Source organism: Wolffia australiana, chromosome 8 (genome assembly GCF_029677425.1).
Source record: "Wolffia australiana isolate 7733 chromosome 8, ASM2967742v1".
In the NCBI taxonomy this organism is placed as follows: Eukaryota; Viridiplantae; Streptophyta; class Magnoliopsida; order Alismatales; family Araceae; genus Wolffia; species Wolffia australiana.
In genome coordinates this window covers 9275001-9295361 of record NC_135842.1, presented here as the reverse complement: position 1 = coordinate 9295361, position 20361 = coordinate 9275001, and the positions used below count along the sequence as shown (strand labels likewise).

At 39.3% G+C, this 20361-nt stretch overlaps 1 protein-coding gene across 1 annotated transcript; it reads right to left on the bottom strand.

The window, feature by feature from the left end:
• Positions 1-361: 361 nt before the first annotated feature.
• LOC144707114 (uncharacterized) lies at positions 362-12363 on the bottom strand. The gene is made up of 3 exons (XM_078580234.1): positions 12323-12363; positions 1717-2827; positions 362-1636 (listed from the first exon to the last, which is right to left on the bottom strand). The coding sequence occupies exons 1-3, from the start codon at positions 12361-12363 to the stop codon at positions 1628-1630; spliced, it is 1161 nt and encodes a 386-aa protein (XP_078436360.1). The 3' UTR covers positions 362-1627.
• Positions 12364-20361: the final 7998 nt, after the last annotated feature.

The window sequence follows — 20361 nt, the reverse complement described above, 5'->3', positions numbered from 1 at the left end:
CGTGGCAGCCAGGTGGACTCCACGGTGGCATCCACGTCAGCAGCCGCCGCCGACGCCTCCCGTCTCCACCGCCGATGCAGGCGGGGCAGCGGCGGGGAATGGGGGAGGGGGTGGCGGAGCGGCGGGGAAGGGGGGAGCAGGCGGTGGTGCGGCGGGGAAGGGGGTAGCAGGCGGTGGAGACGGGCGGAGTCGGCGGTGGCTGCTGACGTGGATGCCACAGTGGAGTCCAGCTGGCTGCCACGGTGGCTACCACGTCAGCAGTTGACCATGGCTGACAAAAAATAAGAAAAGACGCCAAGTGGCGTCTTCTTATTAGCTCATGCTATTTTTTAGACAAGCATGAAAGTTCGTAGCATGAAAGTTCATGCTATTTTTTAGACAAAAACGAAAGTTCATTCTCTTTCGTAGTATTTTCCCTTTTGAAATCAATGATGCCATCATATCACCTCACCGGTCTCGGACCCTCCTCTATCTTCGTGTCATCGTCACTGGAATTTCAGAACGTCGCCCGTGACTGTCTCGCCCTTAGAGGTCGAGGGTAAGAGCGAGCAACGAAAAGAGGAGGCACGGAGAGCGACAAATAGTGAAAGAGAGAGTGCGAGCAAAAAAAATTGAGAGAAAGCAAAAAATTAAACAGAGCGCCACGGAGTGAGAGGGAGAGAGAGCGAAAAAAAAAGGACAGCCACGGAGTGAGAACGAGTAAGTGAGAGCGACAGAGAGCGAAAAGATAAAGAGAAAGCCACGGATTAAGGGCGAGTGTGGGTTAGATCGAGAGGAGAGAGATATATATATTGGGGACAAGGCGAGTCAGAAAAAAGATATAGCAAGATAGGTTGATAGCGATTGAGATGGAGAAGGAAAGAAGAAACAGAGAGCCACGGAGAGAGAGGGAGAGAGTAAGAGCGATGGAGATACAGAGGCAGACAGAAGAATATTTTTTAATTTACGATTTCCAAACTTGACGAAACAAACCCATATGGATCAACACGGCTGACACCCTAAATCAGTAAAAAACTATGATATTGAAACGCTCTCGCTCCCCGTTTGTCTCTCCCTCTCTTTTCTGTCTCTCGCGCTCTGTGGGCCTTTAAATCGGGGTCGTGGAATGGAAGGGTAAGTTTTGCTTACGGTTTCTTTCATGACAATTTAGAATGAGAGGGCGACGCGGCTCACTAGGGCTTTCGAAAGTTGCAGGAGTGCCGTCACATTCCTCTCGTTTGTCACTTGATCTCTGGGTTTCTAAATTTTTAAATTCTTTTTTTTGGGGTTTGAACTGGTGAATGGGCACCCGATCTCTTTACTTCAGTTTTTCTCGATACATTGCAATAGAGATAAAAGAGCCAGTGCGATTGCAATGTAGACAGAAAAACTGAAGAAAAGAGATCTGGTGCCCATTCACCAGTTCAAACCCCAAAAAAAAGAGAAATAAAAATGTAGAAGCCCAGAGATCAGATGACAAACGAGAGAGCTGTGCCCAAAGCAAACGAGAAAAATATCATACTACTACCTCTCGCGGCCGTTGCACAGACTTCATTCTCTTCTATGTCCGGTAGGATGCGCCTTAATATCTCACTGTTTGTCGCCAATGGTGTGTTGGCCTCCCAGGCAGTCTCCTCACTGGGATTTTTTACCGCTCCTGCATCGATGAAAAAAACAGTAAGCAAACTTACCTTTCCATTCCAATACCCCTATTTAAAGGCCTACGGAAGTGAAAACCTGCTCGCAGTCTGCAGGTAGGACGGCGTCGCACTCTGCAGGACAACGGGAGAAACAGAATAACAGAGCGAGAGAGAGAGAGAACAGAGAGACAGAGAAAAGACAGCCAGATAGCTGTAGAGCGACTGAGATGAAGAGAGAGGGAGTGAGAGAGCGACTGAGATAGAGTGTGGGATAGGGATACGGAGAGATGGAGCGAGAGAAAGAGAGAGAGCGACAAAGAGCCAGAGAGAGAGAGAGAGAGAGAGAGAAAGAAAGAGAGAAGACAGAGCCAGATAGCTGTAGAGCGACTGAGATAAAGAGAGAGGGAGTGAGAGAGCGACTGAGATCGGGATACAGAGATAGAGTGTGGGAACGGGATACGGAGAGATAGAGAGAGAGAAAGAGAGAGAGCGACAGAGAGCCAGAGAGAGATAGAGAGAGAGAGAGAGAGAGAGAGAGAGAGAGAGAAGACAGCCAGATAGCTGTAGAGCGACTGAGATAAAGAGAGAGGGAGTGAGAGAGCGACTGAGATCGGGATACAGAGATAGAGTGAGTGGGATCAGGATACAGAGAGAGAGAAAGAGAGAGAGCGACAGAGAGCCAGAGAGAGAGAGAGAGAGAGAGAGAAAGAGAGAGAGAGAGAGAAGACAGCCAGATAGCTGTAGAGCGACTGAGATAAAGAGAGAGGGAGTGAGAGAGCGACTGAGATCGGGATACAGAGATAGAGTGAGTGGGATCAGGATACAGAGAGAGAGAAAGAGAAAGAGAGAGAGAGAGAGAGAGAAAGAGAGAGAGCGACCAAGAGACAGAAAAAAGACAGCCAGATAGCTGTAGAGTGACTGAGATGAAGAGAGAGGGAGTGAGAGAGCGACTGAGATCGGGATGCAGAGATAGAGTGAGTGGGATCGGGATACGGAGAGAGAGAGACAGAGAGAGATAGAGAGAGAAAGAGAGAGAGCGACCAAGAGACACTGAAAAAAGACAGCAAGATAGCTGTAGAGCGACTGAGATGAAGAGATAGGTGTTAAGGAGATAAGAATGCACCAGTTTAAAGAGACGGGAAAACGGTCGACTCCGCTGACAACGGTCGACTGCCGCTATTTCAAAATAGCGGCGCAACGGTCGACTCCTGCTATTTCTCAACAGAGGATAGACAACGGTCACATTGGGGCCTATAAATAACTATGTAATACAATAGATCAAGTGAGGCTTTTCTTTCCACTGTGTCTCCCAGGGCGGCGGCTCCGCCCGTCGCCCTGTCTATCCTCTAATCCCTCTCTATTTTCTGTTCGTGATTCAGCCTGAATGGCTTTTTGAGTTAGGATCGTGAGATAGCCCCTCTACCTTCTTCTTTCTTCTTCTCCACTTCTATCTTCTTGGTTACGGGCATCTCACGTTTCCTTAACAATAGGGAGTGAGAGAGCGACTGAGATCGGGATACAGAGATAGAGTGAGTGGGATCGTGATACGGAGAGAGAAAGAAAGAGAGAGAGACAGAGAGACAGACAGAGTGATAGAGATAGAGAGAGAGTGTGTGTGAGAGAGAGAAAGAAAGAGTGAGCGACCAAGAGACACTGAAAAAAGACAGCCAGTAGCTGTAGAGCGACTAAGATGAAGAGATAGGGAGTGAGAGAGCGACTGAGGTCGGGATACAGAGATAGAGTGAGTGGGATCGTGATACGGAGAGAGAGAGAGAGAGAGAGACAGAGAGACACGGAGAGAGATAGAGAGACAGAGAGAGAGATAGAGATTGAGAGTGAGAGAGAGAGAAAGAAAGAGAGAGACCAAGAGACACAGAAAAAAGACAGCCAAATAGCTGTAGAGCGACTGAGATGAAGAGAGAGGCAGTGAGAGAGCGACTGAGATCGGGATACAGAGATAGAGTGAGTGGGATCGTGATACGGAGAGAGAGAGAGAGAGAAAGAGAGAGAGAGAGAGAGACAAAGAAACAGAGAGAGATAGAGAGAGAGAGAGACCAACAGACACAGAAAAAAAACAGAGCCAGATAGCTGTAGAGCGACTGAGATGAAGAGAGAGTGAGAGAAAAAATAAAAAGTAGAGAACCACGGAGGGAGAAGGAGAGAGAAAGAGGGATGGAGATACAGGAAGAGACAGCGAGGGAGTTTGAACGATGGAGATACGAGACAGACAGCGAGAGCGTAAGAGCGATGGAGACAAACCGTTTCTTCTTTTGCCGTGCCCTATTCCTCCTCTATCACATGTTTTTTTGTTTTTTTGTTTCTTCCCAAGGTTCCTCGCTTTTGTCTCTGTTCTGTCGTTTCTCAAGTCCCTCTCTTTCATCTTTGTTCTCCCTTATCGTTGCTTGTTGGTCTTCCCTTTGTTATGCATACTTCCCTCTCTCCCTCTGATCTCTCGTTCTCGTTGTCCTTCTCTCTCAATCTCTGTCTCACTTTCTGTCTCGGTGTCTTTACGTCTATCTCTTTCACTCCCTTTCTCTCTCTCTCTCTCTCTCTCTCTCTCTCTCTCTCTCTCTCTCTCTCTCTCTCTCTCTCTCTCTCTCTCTCTCTCTCTCTCTCTCTCTCTCTCTCTCTCTCTCTCTCTCTCTCCGTTCGTCTCTTTTTCTCTCTCCCTCTTCCCTCTGTCTCTCTTGCCCTCCTTTACTCTCACTCTCTCTTCTCTTCTATTCTGTCTCTCTTTCTCTCTCTTTATGGATATCTTTATCATTCTCTCTCTCATGTTCGCATTCTCTCTTATTATCTCGGTCTCATTGTCTTTCTCTTTCGCATCTCTCCCCCTCGCTTAATGTCCCTTTCTTTCTCTCTCCCTCTATCTCTCTCTTACCTTTTTCCCTCCTCACTGTCTCGCTCTCAAACTCTCTTTGACTCTCTCTCTCTCTCTCTCTCTCTCTCTCTCTCTCTCTCTCTCTCTCTCTCTCTCTCTCTCTCTCTCTCTCTCTCTCTCTCTCTCTCTCTCTCTCTCTCTCTCTCTCTCTCTCTCTCTCTCTCTCTCTGATATATATGTATCGATCACTGGGTCTCTCTTTCTCTCCCCCTGCCCCTCTAGGGCCTAGGCCTCTACTCACTATCACTCTCTTCCATCATGTAAGAAATGATGGCGCCATCATGTAAAAATAATATGGCCCCGTTGTTACAGAACGTCATACCTCACCCGTAGACATCGTCATTCTGTTCTGTTCGTTTAAAACGAACAAAAACTTTGCACAGAAGAACCGCACAAGGGTCTGCTCGTTGTTCTGTTCCTTTTTTTTGCGAAAATAAGAACAGATGTTCGAACTATTCTCACAAACCGAACAAAATTCGCACAATTCGTACAAATCGAACAATTTGCACAATTAGATCAATTTTCGCAAATTCACACAAAGAGGAACATCTCGCATAATTAGAACAATGTGCACAGCTGGAACAACTGGCAAAATTAGAACAATTCACACAATTAGAACAATTCGTACAAACCGAACAAAATTTGCACAAAGGGAACAAAATTCACAGGTGGAGCCAAAAATTGCACAAAATTGTTCAAAAATTGCATAAAATTGTTCCAAAATTGCACAAAATTGTCATGCATCTACCAAAGTACGTTATACTAAAAATATTTTAATTTATAATATATTTAAGGGTTATTTATTTGTTGAGACATGAATCAAAAGTATAAACACATCACTTCTAATTAAATTTAATATAGTCTTCATGTGCCAAATGTATAATTGAACTTGTGGTTAACATAATGAAAAATTATATATCATATCACAACACACCATCTTCAGTAGAAAATCTATCACTACAAATCTAACAGTCATTGAATCCAGTGATAATGGCATTTATAGTCTAATCGTACCTGATATGTCAGGGGTTTATGTCATTGTTTTAACTTAGACTTAAGAACAAATATTATATATATATATATATACTCTGTAATATATAGGGAAATCTATAGGGAGATAAGACTTCAATTTCAGAATTATCTTGAGGTTTGGACAAAAAAAAATGGAGTAAAATGTAAAATAAAATTTTGGGGGCTTTTGTATTACTTTTGGAGATGTTATATAATTCAGGATGTAGTTTTAACGAAAACTCAAGAAAAATTACTAAAAAAAGTTTAGATGATTTTACTGAATTCATTTGGTATTAAAAGAACGGAATTAATGGATTTTACAGATTTTGAAGAATTAATTTTATTAAAAATGACTTAAATGAAAATTTGTGTACTTTGATAATATTCTAGAATTTAATTAGAGGGTGGAATGATTAGATTTTAATAATAATATTTTTGGTATTTGTCATTAATTTATGCAATTTTTAGTCCATAAAACACCTGATTTAACTTTTCCAGTGATCGGTGGCAGTGGCGGCGGCGGCACATTGTGTCAGCTGATGTGAGAGCGCTTGGAGATGGGCCCTTGGGTTGGCTTGCCCATTCCAAGTTGGTTTAGAAACGCATAAGACCGGTCCAGATCCAGTTTAGAATAGCTAACCCAGATTTGGTTGTCTAAAAGGGGGGTGCCCTAGAGACTAGTAGTCATACTGCTGGACCCTCCATAGAATCATGGGCAAATCAGTTACGAATTGATGCAGTCAATGAAACGATTGATTGGATCCTCATATCTGGACACTGATGATGACATTTGGATATAGGTGTAGACATCGTGTGTTAAATAATGGTCTCTTTGTCATCCAAGTTGCCATTGACATTGAAACCTACAAACAGATAAATTATGTCCACAATTTATTAAAAGTAACTTATCTCTCCATCAAGCATCTTGGATAAAAGATCTTGATTTCTGTGACTCAGAGAGAGAGAGAGAGAGACCCTTAAACATCTTGATAAGATATGGCGATTCTCTTGTTCTCCACAATGGCAAAAACAGTTGAGATTGGGAAACTGGATATTGTTCCTGAGGTATACGCCCTTGATTCACTTACCGCAGTACAGATCTGTGGCTCTCAACTCTTTCTCACGCTTAGAGAACTGTTTTGTGCCTGTGGCAGCTCATCCTTGAGCCATAGAAGGAACACGTTTTTTGGCAATCTCCGACCCAATTGGTGTCATGATTCTTGCTTGATATCATCAAACTCCGATTTCTTTGCCCATCTAGAATCTGAATCAGAGAAACAAAATAGATGGTTGAGATAGAGAGAAAGGCAGAGAGAGAGAGAGAGAGTGAGAAAGAGACAGGGAGAGAGAGAGAGAGGGACAGGGAGAGAGAGGGAGAAACAGAGAGACAGAGAGAGCAGGAGAGCGAGAGAGAAAGGGAGAGAGAGGGAGGTAGAGAGAATGGGAGAGAGAGAGGTTGAGAGAGAATGAGAGAGAGAGGTCGTAGAGAGAGAGAATGGGAGAGAGAGGTCGTAGAGAGAGAGGATGGGAGAGAGGATGTAAAGAGAGAATGGAAGGGAGAGAGCGAGGTAGAGAGAGACAATGGCAGACAGAGAGAGGAAAAGAGGAAATAGAGAGAGAACGGAGGGGAGATGAGGTAGAGAGAGAGAGAAAATGGGAGAGAGGGAGGTAGAGAGAAAATGGCAGAGGAAAAGAGGAGACAGAGAGAGAGAAATAATTAGTTTTCTGAAAGTTTATCTTACCACATCAAGGGCCATTTTAATCCGCCGTTTCTCATCTATTTGGGAGTTTGAACAATGAAGAATCCGACATAAGCTCCCCCTGATAAATCAAAAGTTTTCTATCCGAAAATGACCGTAGTAAATTTTAAGTTCTTCCATATCCAAACTCTAAAATATGAGCGGTCCATATAGATGCTCAAATTGATAACTTTAGAAAGAATTTTAAAGATAAATGTTGAGAAAATAAAAGGCGTAAGATTCAAATTTGAATGAAGACCACATTCAAACTTGCCATTAGATATTCCAAGAGATTACAGAACCAGTCTAAAAGATATTACAAAAACTTTAAGCAATGACCTGGGTTTTGACAAAGAACACATTCTAACTTGCAATAAAATATTACGGGAAACCACAGTCCTCAAAATGTCTCAATTTTATCCAAATTTTTTAGGATGCTTTAAATGAAGCTTGTTCGAGGTAATCAATGACATTAGCTTGTATCAAGAGATGAGGGATAGTCTCGAGAGGGTGGAGAAAATTTAATGCCCACTAGGACAAGAAGGGGAAAAAAAGACAGGATTTGGTGGTTACCCCAAATGTAGACCCAAGTGTGATAACGTCAGCCTTGTTGACATGCCTGATGGATGTCAGCGCATGCGTTAGCTTCCAAATTCATTAAAGTTAGTTTGAAATGCCAAAAATAGATTACATTTAAAATTGGTAGAATGGTTAGGAAAAAGCAGTGTTCATAAATTTGAAAGGACACGAGGACAATTGAGATGCTTATTAAAATAAATCAGTTTAAAACGAGATTGCAGATGATTGATTACCCGAGACAAATAGTCTGTATCCATCTATTCTTGGATAATATCATCAGATTTGTTCTCATAAACCTTTATTGTCTCCAAGTAACGGCCGCATTCCTCCAAACTATCAAGTGTTGTCAAGAATGAAAAGGAAGACCTCAAGAAAAACTCATTTTTAGAAAAAAAAAGCCTTATAATACATAAAATATGCAGGCTCTGGTACTAGTTTAAAAGGGAAGCAAACCCTAGCAGGAAAAAGCAGAACAGGCCGACAAACAGGAAAATATAATTCAGAGAAAATATAACCAAATCATCCGGCAAACAAATACAGCTAAGGTCCTCCAAAAGAGAAAAAGATGCAACTTACCCACTATGCCAACTATGTGTGAGATTGGTGCTTTCAACGTGATCGACACCGTGCTAATGAAAAAAGCATTATTAAAAATGGAAAATAGTCACGACTCAGTTAAATTCCAAAAAGATAGATCCAAATATGCGAGAAATTTGAGTGAACAATCATCCAAGGCACAGTAATTATAGAGTACTCTTGACATTGGATGGAGGATTAGTTTTCAACAAGAATTCTAGAGGATTCTCGCATCTAGCTCGCGGTCTTCTTCCATCTTTGTCGCCGGCATCGTGTGTTGGAAAACTAATCTGCATGATGAAAAAATGAAGGAATTCTCCATCACCATCATCATAATTTTTGTCCACCAAGGCAAGGATCAATAATAGAGTTCTCAATGTGTCAATAAACTGATAGTTCAATACAGCAGTCAAGGAATGACAAGTGATTATAAGGCTGCTCTATTTTTCCACATTTGAGTTCCTTATCTAAAATGTCCTTGGATAGTAGGGTCGTTTTTCATGTCATGTATAGTAATTAAATGGGGTACGAAGGGAGTTTTCATCATAAAGAAAAGCCTCATAGAAATGTTTGTACAAAGGGGTTAATTAATAAAACAATGGATGAGCTCAATTCAGCTCAGCTATTTTGACATCAACTTTCATTATGTAGGTGACGATATAGGTAAATCTTCACAATATCTGATGGAAACTCCATTAGACACTATCTACATGATAGTTTTTTTGCATCAAACAATGCTTTCCAGTAAGACTTATAGTCCTAGACATTGACTTAAACAAAGACCATAAATCTAGAGAAGCTTTCTTTTTATCCCATTCAACACCCCATTAGATAGACACAAAAGAATAATAGAAAGGCTCATTTCATGCAATTATTAATTTTCTTCCAATCTTAATGCTTTAGATATATTACCAAATCCCAGCGAGTGCTTATGAAGTTCTTGATGGGTGAAAATAACTTTCATATTAGTCTATCAAAGATTAAATTTATCTTCTTATTAAAGTTAATTTTCATCATTGGCTAAAGTAAGGCCCTCAAAACTAAAATCAAAAAATTTACATCCTGACTTGGAGTCTAAAACATGAATCCTACAAAGCTCAAGAAACAGCCAAAAGTACAGGGAGAGTAAACCAAACCCAGAAACAGATTGGAGAACATTAAACTTTTCGAATAGAGGTCTATCACTGATTGAACAAATAGAATATGAGATCAAGGTCATCACATGGACAAAAAAAATAAGAATAACCTCAGTTAGAACCATGTCATCAGTAAGCTTCTTCTTTGATATTGTAGAGTCTCCTGGATTATTATATGACCTCTGAAATGTTCTACAGATGCACAAAGTATTCTAGACCCTTATAGAAGCTTATAAATGCTTCCAACTTTTTAGAAGGGTGTATATCTTTTCTAGAGAGGGGACTCTCTAGAAGTTTACATGTGTGCTACAAATGGAGCTCAAATCACACTTGACGTGCCCTATAAAGCTCAAGCCAATTCCTTTTGGGAAGTTGAAACCAAAGAAAAGCAGCATAAAAAACTGGCAATGAACCTTTTTGAAGACCTCTATGGATCCTTGTGAAGTTATTCATATTGATCTCTCCCTTTTCTGACCTTGCTCATGAGGAAATGAAATTCCCGCTCAATGCGGAAAGATAAATTTTGGGAAATTAATATCCCTAATGTAGTGGTCGAGGATCCAAAATTGGGCATAGTGAGCACCGATCCATTGGAGAAAATTACATTCCTTAGGAGCTCCTTAATGACTAAAGACGCTCTCTTGAGGGAGTCTGAACATGAGAAGAAATCCGAAAATGGCTTCAGTAAAATTATCACACCAGGATAGAGGTGATGACAAACTTCACATAATTTTTTGTGGAAGAATATCCTTCTTGTATCAGTAAGACAATGTTTCCAGGCAATGATCAATGCAACCAAAAATTAACTCGGCCAGAGAGAGAGAGAGACATCAACGTAGAGAAAGAAGATAGATCAAAGCAAGAAAAATTAACACGAACTGAAATTAAAATAAAAATAACTTACCAAAGACGTAGCAATCCAAAAAACTCTTCTTCCTATGCTCCGCAGCCGAATTTGGCACCGGAGCATCGAGTCTGCCGAGTGCCAATGAAAATCGTACAGACTGTAGGTTGAGACTTCTCAGCTCCAAGCTTAGATCGAGATTCCTTTGCTTCTGAAATAGAGTCAACAGACGTTAATGGTAACACTTTGCTCCGACGAACGTAGCAGTACTATCTGTAAACAAATTAAACAATTACCATAGAAATAAAGGTTGTGAGTATCAGTACTTTGAGGACCTGTACTTTTATCATTTTTATTCCGAAAAACTTCACGGTTTTTATAAAATGATACGATGCATACAACAAACTATTGAACAAAAAAAAAAATAGGGATATTGGTTCACAATTCTACTCTCCCACATGCATTATTTTGCCCCAAGAAACTCTAATTCCCAAAGTAAGTAAACAACTTCTCAGCTTTAAACTTAGATCGAGATACGAAGAATAACATATTCTCTACCAATACGACTACATTGTTCACAAAATGACACGATTTATAGGACAAAAAATTGACCTATGAGGAATGAACTTGTCACATTGGTTCACAAATTCTACTCTTCCGCATGAACTATTACAGTGAATCAAATGCTCTACGCAAGATGGTAACAAACGCAAGAGATTATGACCCATCAAGCAGAATTTGAGAGATAGTAAAAACCCAGAAAGAGATAATCTAATATGAACTGAAATTAAAACAAAAAAAACTTACCAAAAATGTGGCAATCCGAAAAACTCTACTTCCTATGCTCCTCAGTCGAATTCGACGCCGAAGTAGCGAGTCTGCCAAGTACTGACGAAAACCATACAGACTGTAGGTTGAGACTTGAGAGTGGAGAATAGAGAGTACAGAGACGGTGAGATACGGGATTAGGGTAGTCAACTTCAGGCAATCGAGGACGGGCTAAAGAGAGAGTGAGAGACCGAGAGACTGAGATTTTGACACAGAGAGGGAAGAATTGTTTTTTTCCTTAAAAAACTTCAAAAAAATTTGCACAATTCATACAAAACAAACCGCACAGGGGTCTGTGTGAAGTTCTGTGCGAATTGAATTTTGTTCTGTTCAGCTACCCAAACAGAATGCACAATTCGCACAGAGCGAACCAAACGACCAAGGGTGAGTCACCTGTAGAGATCGATCGATCGACCGCGAGAGAGAGAGAGAGAGCAACAGAAAATGAAAGAGCCAAGAGAGAGAGAGAGAGCCAAAAAAAAAGGGAGGAAGTAATAAATTAGATAGAGAGCCACGGAGTGAGAGCGAGAGGGAAGGCAAAAAAATAGGGAGAAAGCCATGGAGTGAGATCAATGTAGTGAGAGTGAGAGACAGAGAGAGCCGCGGACTGATAGCGAGAGCCGGTGAGAGCGAGAGATATAGGGACAAAAAAATCAGAAAAAAGACACCGCGAGATAGCTCGACAGCGATTGAGATGGAATAGGGATAGCTTGACAGAACATGCCACCAGAAAATTAACACTTCACTAAGAAAATTACATTTCATTCTATTTAAGGTGTTTTCCATATCAAGTTGAATGATAACGCTCAATCTACAAATGTGGTAATCTGATTAGACATGGTCCAAACCGTGCGAACGAATCCTGCTCGTGCGGTTGGGCGTAAGTGCGGTGCTGTTGTGCGAATTCCCCCTTCTCAAGAAAATACATCAATCTTCTCCTCAAATTCACCGATCTGGCCGGAAATCCGCCCTCTTTCAACAAAACTTTCCCAACCATGCATCCCGATGAGTACAATCTCTTCTTCGTCAGCTGCGCGCGCGGGGTGAGCGTGTCGATGTCGGTGTGCATGGAGATGTACAACGGCGCGCCAGGCGGACCGAGGGATTACCTCTCCATCGGCCAATCCAGCCTTCCAACGATCTTCTCCATCTTCGCGATCGCCTATGAGGGATTGGGCTATGGATCTACCTCTGCTTCTTCAAGAACAAACCTTTCACGCACAAAATTCATCTTCTCATGGCGGGATTGCTTCTGATCAAAGCTCTGTACCTCGTCTGCGCGGCCGAGAGTCATCACAAGATCAAAACCACCGGATCTTCCCACCGGAGTGTGTCGATGTCTACGCGCGCCCCACCCCCCCCCTCCCCGGCCCCGCTGTGCCCTCCCCACCCCGGCCCCGCCGCACCCTCCCCACCTCTGCCGCCGCCTGCCCCCCTCTACCCGCCGCCCTGATCCCCTCCGCCCTCCTCCCCCAGCCACCGCCCCCACACACACACACCCCCCTTTCGCCGCCCGCCGCTCGCCGACCGCCGCCTTCTCTCCACCCCTCCTTTGGCCGCGTTCACCGCCTTTGCGGGCACTGTCTTCTCCAGCGCCACCGTCTGGGCGACGCCCTTCGACTTGTGCGAATTTAGTGGGCTGTGCGGTGCGCTTTTCCGCACAAAAGCGCACCGCACACCGCACAGGACATTTTGGGCGTGCGAAAATTTGCACACACGGTGCGAATTTTCGCACCGCACCGCACGACCATCTCTAAATCTGATGATTATGCTAGTTCGTGAAGTAACATAATATTATCATGAATGTTTTGACTCTGAGTAGAATTGTACACCTTAAGAGAGATGAGTCCATTAAGGAAATTCCCAAGTCAATCGGTAATGATCATAGATAAAGCTGTGGCATAATTAAAAATATGACGGTAAGAATGTCTACAAAAGAAACTATGTTATCCACTTTAAGGATAAGAATGTGAAAGTGGATTTCCAATTTCAAAGTAAAGTTTTCAAAATGAATTTTTGCTTATAGAATGCACTAAGTCAGTGATTGTAATACCCCACCAAGCTATAAAGAAGTTCTCAGAGAACCCATCAGACCCTAGGGCCTTGTACCTACTAAGTAAGAAGACCACACTCTTGATCTATACATGCATAAACGGTCATGAGAGTAATGTTTTCTTGGTTTGTCACCAGGTGTGCATTGAGGATAAACTAGTTTTTGTCATTGCTATTGACTCTAAGATAATAAGGGAAAGTAATCAATACTAACTGTTGCCGAAAAATCTGGATCTTAATAATATGTCTCTTATAGGAACATGTAATAATTTGTAGATCTATGTTAGATTAAGGTGCAAAAGAATCACATATTTTTCTATCACCCTGTCTAGCCCAGGTGATAACATATCTCTTGCTATCTTTGGGCCTCATCAAACTGGGCATGAATCTTTGTCTCATACTTCTAATATGTGTGCGTAAAGTTGTCTTAAAGTTGGTGTGTAACCATGGCTTGATTTGTTTTTAGGGTGTCTATCTATCAGTCCATGTCCTCAAATAATATTATTATACCATTTTATATGGAGTTTGTGATTCCTCAGCGATACCTGAAGTTCTCCTTAGACGAAGTAACAATTTCTTCATGCCAATGGTGGTGCACAAATCTAAGAAAAGCTTCAAGCTCAACCCTCATTGTCTATGACCAGGCGGTGTGTCATGAATCTAGAAGTCTAGGGAACATATGTCATAACGTTTGTCATGTGTATGGGGTTAGGGGGATCATTAAATGATCAGATTAATAATGAGGTAGAGGCGTAACTATGTCACAACATTTCATCAACGCAATGCTGTTAGTAAATAAACTATCAAGATGCTCACAGGTACCCGTACCAGCTTGAGGCTTTTGGCACCATGTCCAAATTTTTCCATTAGTAGGTGACTTAACTTGTGCTCCTTGACATATAAAGTCACTGAATGTCCCCATGGATTTAGCCTTTGGGAGTTGTCCTTTTTGGTGTTCACTAAATGTAAATATGCAGGTTAAATCTCCAATGAGAAACAACTCAATCCAAAAGCCTAGGGTAATCCCACTCACATGATGTTATGTGAGTTCCACTCACATGGCATCATGCACTAGGTGTCGATGAGACAGAGCACATCAAAAGGGATGTAGTAATGTTGAGTAATTCTAAGGAATAATAACAAGATTTTAGTTTAGGGGTGACAATAGACATTATAAATTCAAAATTTTCTCATTCTGAAATGGATATTGTCATAAGTTTTCATACGTTCATTAAGCCCAACAAAACATGCTTGTGCTTATGGATGAGGGATATGATATGTGACTGAGTGAGAAGGTTTCTTTATACTATGGGTGAGTCAAGTACAATATAAGTATGATTAATGGTGCTTAAGAAGTTTATGGTTGTCTTCTTGATTTCCCAGTATATAACCTACTAGAGACGCCTTTATGCATCTAGTAGGGTGAAGACCACCATCTGTTTTCCCCTTATCTCTCCTATCTTAATTACCCGTCATGTAGATTCCCTCACAGGAGCCTGTAAGTACATCTCTCTAAACATAAAGTTTTGGCTTTTTTGAATTTATTCCATCCATCTCTTATCCCCAAGTCTTTAAATATGAGGATCAAAACATGAAGAGACTATAAAATATCCTTAAAACCAATTGTAAGTATGTTTAAATTTATTAAATGAATTCAGATTTAAATTGTACAGACATTAAATATAAAAAATAATACTAATAATGTATCAATTAAACTTATGTCCACAAACATCAACTTGTATCATGTAATCAACATCTCTTACAAGATTTAATATTTTTACTTTTGACGTATTAAATTGAAATTTTAATTGAATTAAATGTCATTGATTATAATAAAACATTTTAATTTAAATTTTGTCTGAATTTCAAGACCAAAACACAAATCAATCTGGAAAAACATTTTTTTGAAACATCCAATTAAGATATGTTCCAAAAGTTTATACCATTAGAGGGACTACAATATTTATTTAAAGTGTGGAAAATAGTAACATTCACTATTACTGATATTTTAAAAACAAAATAATACTTTTTACACATATTATATTTAAGATGCCTAATATTAGTAGCACAATGAGTCCGTTAGACACTTGGAAAAGTAGAGTATTGTGAACTGTTAGAAACTTGGGCCTTCTCTTGGTCATTGTCCTATCATGGAATGTTTTTACTAAACGAGATAAAAATTGTGACATACATACGTCCTATCAGGAAATAAAATGCCCAGATTTGTTATGGTAACAATTGTCACAATTTTATTTTTTGATGAGACAGAAAAGTATGTTTGTGTTTTAATGTACTATATTTGATGATAATAAAGTTTATTAACAACGAGTGTTTATATGATTTATTATTTTTTGAGTTAAATTTAAAAATAAATTGGAGGATAAGTGTAACAAAACCCTATATCAAATTTGACCAAATTTTTACCAATAAAATGAATTCATCATGATGAAATAATGGTCTCAAATGAATATTATGTATCTTAAATTTTGTGTTAGGCATTAAATGTTACAGAAAATGAAACATCTGATGGAAATAAAGTTTATTAATAATTTTTATTGATAAAGAAAGTATGACCATGCACTTGATCATTATTTCTGCTCGTGAAACTTTTGAGATCATTGCAGAATGCTAGTAGTCCAACTCCAATTTCCTCTCCCATTTGATGGAGGATAGGGTGGGCTGGATTAAGTCCGAGTTTTACACAGTTGTCATCTCATATGTATGGGAAATTGTGGCTTTTACTTCAAAGTATTGCTATAATTTCGAAGGATTGTGAGGGAGAAACTTCCATTATGGAAATTACAGGATGTGAGTAATTTTTTGCATATAATGTGTCTTATTGTTTAGAAGTATGTAAAAAAATGGGTGGATTAGAGTGGCATAACTAGGCGTATGGGTGAGTTTCTCAGGATCTGGGGGGCCCTATGGCCCTTAAGAAGATTACTCACTTCAAAAGAAACAAAAGGAAATATGTGAGCCACCAGTTTAATATTATGCATGTAATTAGACACATTTTAAATTTATTTCAACATAATTATGTTTCATACTGCCTTCATTTTAGAGAAACATTACGTTTCTTTTATTAATTGGTTCATAGTATTATTTCTACATTTTCTAGTATGAATTGTACATGGGTTACAAAGTAGAAATCTACTAGAGTTAATTTAAACAAATCATATTAATTTTCATAATATGACTAAGGGTAAAATAGATTTTTAGGATAATTATTCTTTGGAATTAAATAGTTTCAGGGATCGATTAACTAAAAATAAATAATAACAAGCAAAAAGGGGGATTCAGTACAGCCAATGGAGAGTGAGCACAACAGGACTCAAGCCAGTTCTGGCCAATTATGCTTTTGTGGCATGCACAATGTTAATTAGTCATAGTGTGCTAATGTGGATGCACAAAAAGAACCTAATAATCCAAGACAGTCTAAGAAGAAGGGCTCAATACGCCCATGGCACTAAGCCTAGAGTTAGAGTAAAGAGCACACAAACATGGTGATATGTCACTTAGAATTCAAATACCCAAAGCTTTGGAACATATATAGGTATTTCAGAGTATAAAAATTTAGATATCATATTAATTGATAAATATTTTGAGTTTCATCAAGGGGTGGGTATGAATAAGAGAATATGTGCTCACTATCAAAAGGACACAATCTTGATGATCTAAGTCATAATGACAAACCGGGCTGTTGAGAAATGTTAGGGCTTTGATTGGCAAGTTTACTAACTCAATTTCATAGCAGAATATTTATTTGGCAATGGATCTAAAAATGACGAACATACCAAAAAAAAGACCACCTTTGCATAGGTTGAATCCATGATTTCTTAGTTCCTTGAGTGAACATCTTCATGACTTTCAGGTGTATGAGCTCTAGATGTATCTAAGCAAAGTTTAGAGTGCTGTGTCTCCCCTTCTTTCTGTGAACTCTGCTGCTAGAAATCAAATTTTCTCTTCATTGCGTCCCAACTAAAGGATTAAAAAAAGAGGAATGCCACTCAAACTGACTTGCATGGGCATCAAATGAGAATGATGATAACATGCAAATTCTGGTAGAAATATCATGTGTAATCATAAATATCTGCATCCAGATGTTCAGATTTGCATGTTATAACACATCAAATGGATAGAATACCCTTTGGTGTAATTTACTTCAACTTCATGAAGAAATTAATTTTACAAGTTAGAGAATATTTTTTTTTACTTATTAAACAAATATATTAATTTTTATGGATCTTCCATAATTCTCTATAAAATTATAAATTTTGATACACTAAGAAATAGAATTTACGGTTTGAAAAATAATGGTTTTAACTTTATTATAGCTTTTTACCCTTTTCTCAGAATTGAATCAGTTTTTATGCGTCATTATATCACGTGTCAGTGACTGAGTTTACCAATCATGTTTATAATGATTGATTAAATATACCAATAATGTATAAAATGATTGGCCACGTCATTTTGACCTCACAATTTGAAAGGCCAAAAATATCAATAATGACCTACTGATACGTTATATTTAAGTCTCACAGGGAAATGTGGTAAAGGGAGAGAAAAATATTATTGATATGCATTTCTTTAAAAAAAATCACATGAGCCTGCGTTGCCCAATAAAAAAAGGTGTATGTTTTGGGAAAAAAATGCACATGTGATTCGAATGATGTGGCGCATGAAAATAAACAAATTACCTTGATTTTTTTGTTATATGCTGACCATAATCAAAACATATCTAGACATGTGGCCTTCCCTCAACCGTTCAACCGTTCATCAGGTATATTTCACTATTAATTAATTACTAATGATTAAGATCATTATTAGACAGAGAACATGCAAACATGCGGATTTTCAAGGAGCAGACTAACCAACAATGGAGATGATTGTGTGCTTATTTTTGGGTGATTCAGGAGATGAGAAATCTAAATGTACTAGTGACAGCTGGAGGATAGAGAAGAGTAGAAGAAATCAAATAACTATAAGTCAACAGTTTTTAAACCTTGACAATATGGAGATCTAATTGTTGGATATGTGAATATTTATGGGTAGTTTCATCTTTTTTCCCTCTTCCTATACTTACAGTTGGATTGTTAAAATTACATCATGAAGATGGGGGAAAATACTTCAAACTTGCCCCATCCTTAGTAAGGCAGAAAGGACACATCCAGTTTCTAAAGTCAAATTTTCTTGTATTACTTGGATTGTAATAATGAGTTTCTTGTTCCCTTCTTGTTTTGTGCCAAAATGCTAAGCATTGGTGAAATATTCATGCTCTATGAGGCAGCATTAAGAGATATCATCATTACATATAAAAATCTTTTGAAAAGGTAATGCTTCTCTTTTCATCTGGATCATGATTTATATTCTATCCATTTTATATTAGCCTTCCATTGTACACTCCTGATGTTTTACATTTGATCCTTCAAGGAGGATCAAGCCCCAAGCACATATCACCATCTTCGCTCATCCCTCAAGTTACCTAAAACATCAGGAAAAGGATTTGATCAGCTTGAATTCCAATCTCATCTCATATCCTCTTACTCCCTTTTAAGCATTTTCTCTAAGTGCTAAATTTATATATATATATCAACATCATAAAGTAAATTTTATATTTCTTGGATAATGCCTCTCTATGGATCAACCAATTTCTCATTTTGTCTTTTCTATATTATGAAAAAGAGGATTTTTAAGTTTCATTGCATAAGTTTAAGCCCCCAATGACATGATTAAATGTGTATTTAATCACATTATTTTTAGGCTGGTTAGGTTCCAATCGGTTAATAATTTTTGGGGAAATTTTCATAAAATCCTTTGTTCAAAGTAAAACTAATAAAATCCATTGAACTTTGAGTATATCCACTAAATTCCAAAAACCTTGGTTGTGTGACCCTCTAGGCCCATGTATAAGTTTAGTTAATAACTCCAATTGCTCGATAAGCTTTATTGGGCTGGCCTTATTAGTGAACTATATCTCATGTGGATTAATTAATCAAGGATCAATCTGACCTAATAGATTTGTTGATGACATGTAAAATACCATTCAGGGATTTCTGCATATTAGTTTAGTGAACTCTTTCCTAAAGACCACCCACTATTTTTTCTTAACGTCTCCACACGAATGGTATGCGATCAGCTGAAATCATCATATGAGTGTATCTAAGAAACGATATTCTATCCATGCATTTAATTTCCCTTCTCAAGAATCCTTCAAATACGAATGTTTACAATACGTGTTTATAGGCAACTAATCTCCATATTCTGATCTCATTATAATTCACTCAATTATTGCATGTATTAAGGACTTCAATTATACTCATCACACGTGAATTATAATGAATTAATGTTATAGAAACAAATATTGAAAGAGATGTGGATGTGTGACTGACTTGTAGGGCAGATATATTTTTGGCACAAGCTTTGAGTTGACCAGGCCAAAAGCTAGTGTCATAATTGGATTATTTTAAAATACACATTACGATCTCAGCTGTCCAATATTCTCAAGGAGATTGGATGGCAAAATCAAGTACCCTAAACCATTTTCTCTTTATTTTATCTTTATCTTCTCTTCAACCAACAAATCATAGAGAATAATTTCTGATGGTGGGGACTTAGGCTGCTAACAAGGGCATTGACCCCTCTTATTATAAAGATATGATGGGTAGGCACAGATAAGTCAATCTCCACCTAGAGCCATCATCTTCCTCTAGATAGACAACAAGGCTGGAGGGAGTACCTTGTATGGCATGGGGAGCTTCTAGGTTCAATCTGATGGTGCTTGGATCTAAAAACTGAGGTGGATCATTGCACCTAAAACCATTAGAGGCTCTCTTGCCCCTTGAAATCAGGTTTCTGATCATTTCCTAGCATATTCCAACATTGAGAATAAAGAACCACCTGCCTTGTGATTTTCCTAGCCGATCACAAGTAAGACAGCTCCATGGTGGCTCAGGAAGGCGAGGTCGAGAAGCAGCCCCATGAAGACACAAATCTGTGTCAGCATGGAGGATGAAGATCTAACCTGCTGGAGTAATGGAGTGGCCATTCGTGCCTCTGCCTGTGCTTATTTGAATTTGGTTGAATATGGTCTCTTCTT

Excerpts from the sequence above, each read along its gene's own strand:
- LOC144707114 (XM_078580234.1), bottom strand. The coding sequence starts at position 12,363 with ATGGAGAAGATCGTTGGAAGGCTGGATTGGCCGATGGAGAG. Across the intron at positions 2,828-12,322 it reads CTGGATTGGCCGATGGAGAG|GAGTCGACCGTTGCGCCGCT; the intron begins GTAATCCCTCGG and ends GAGAAATAGCAG.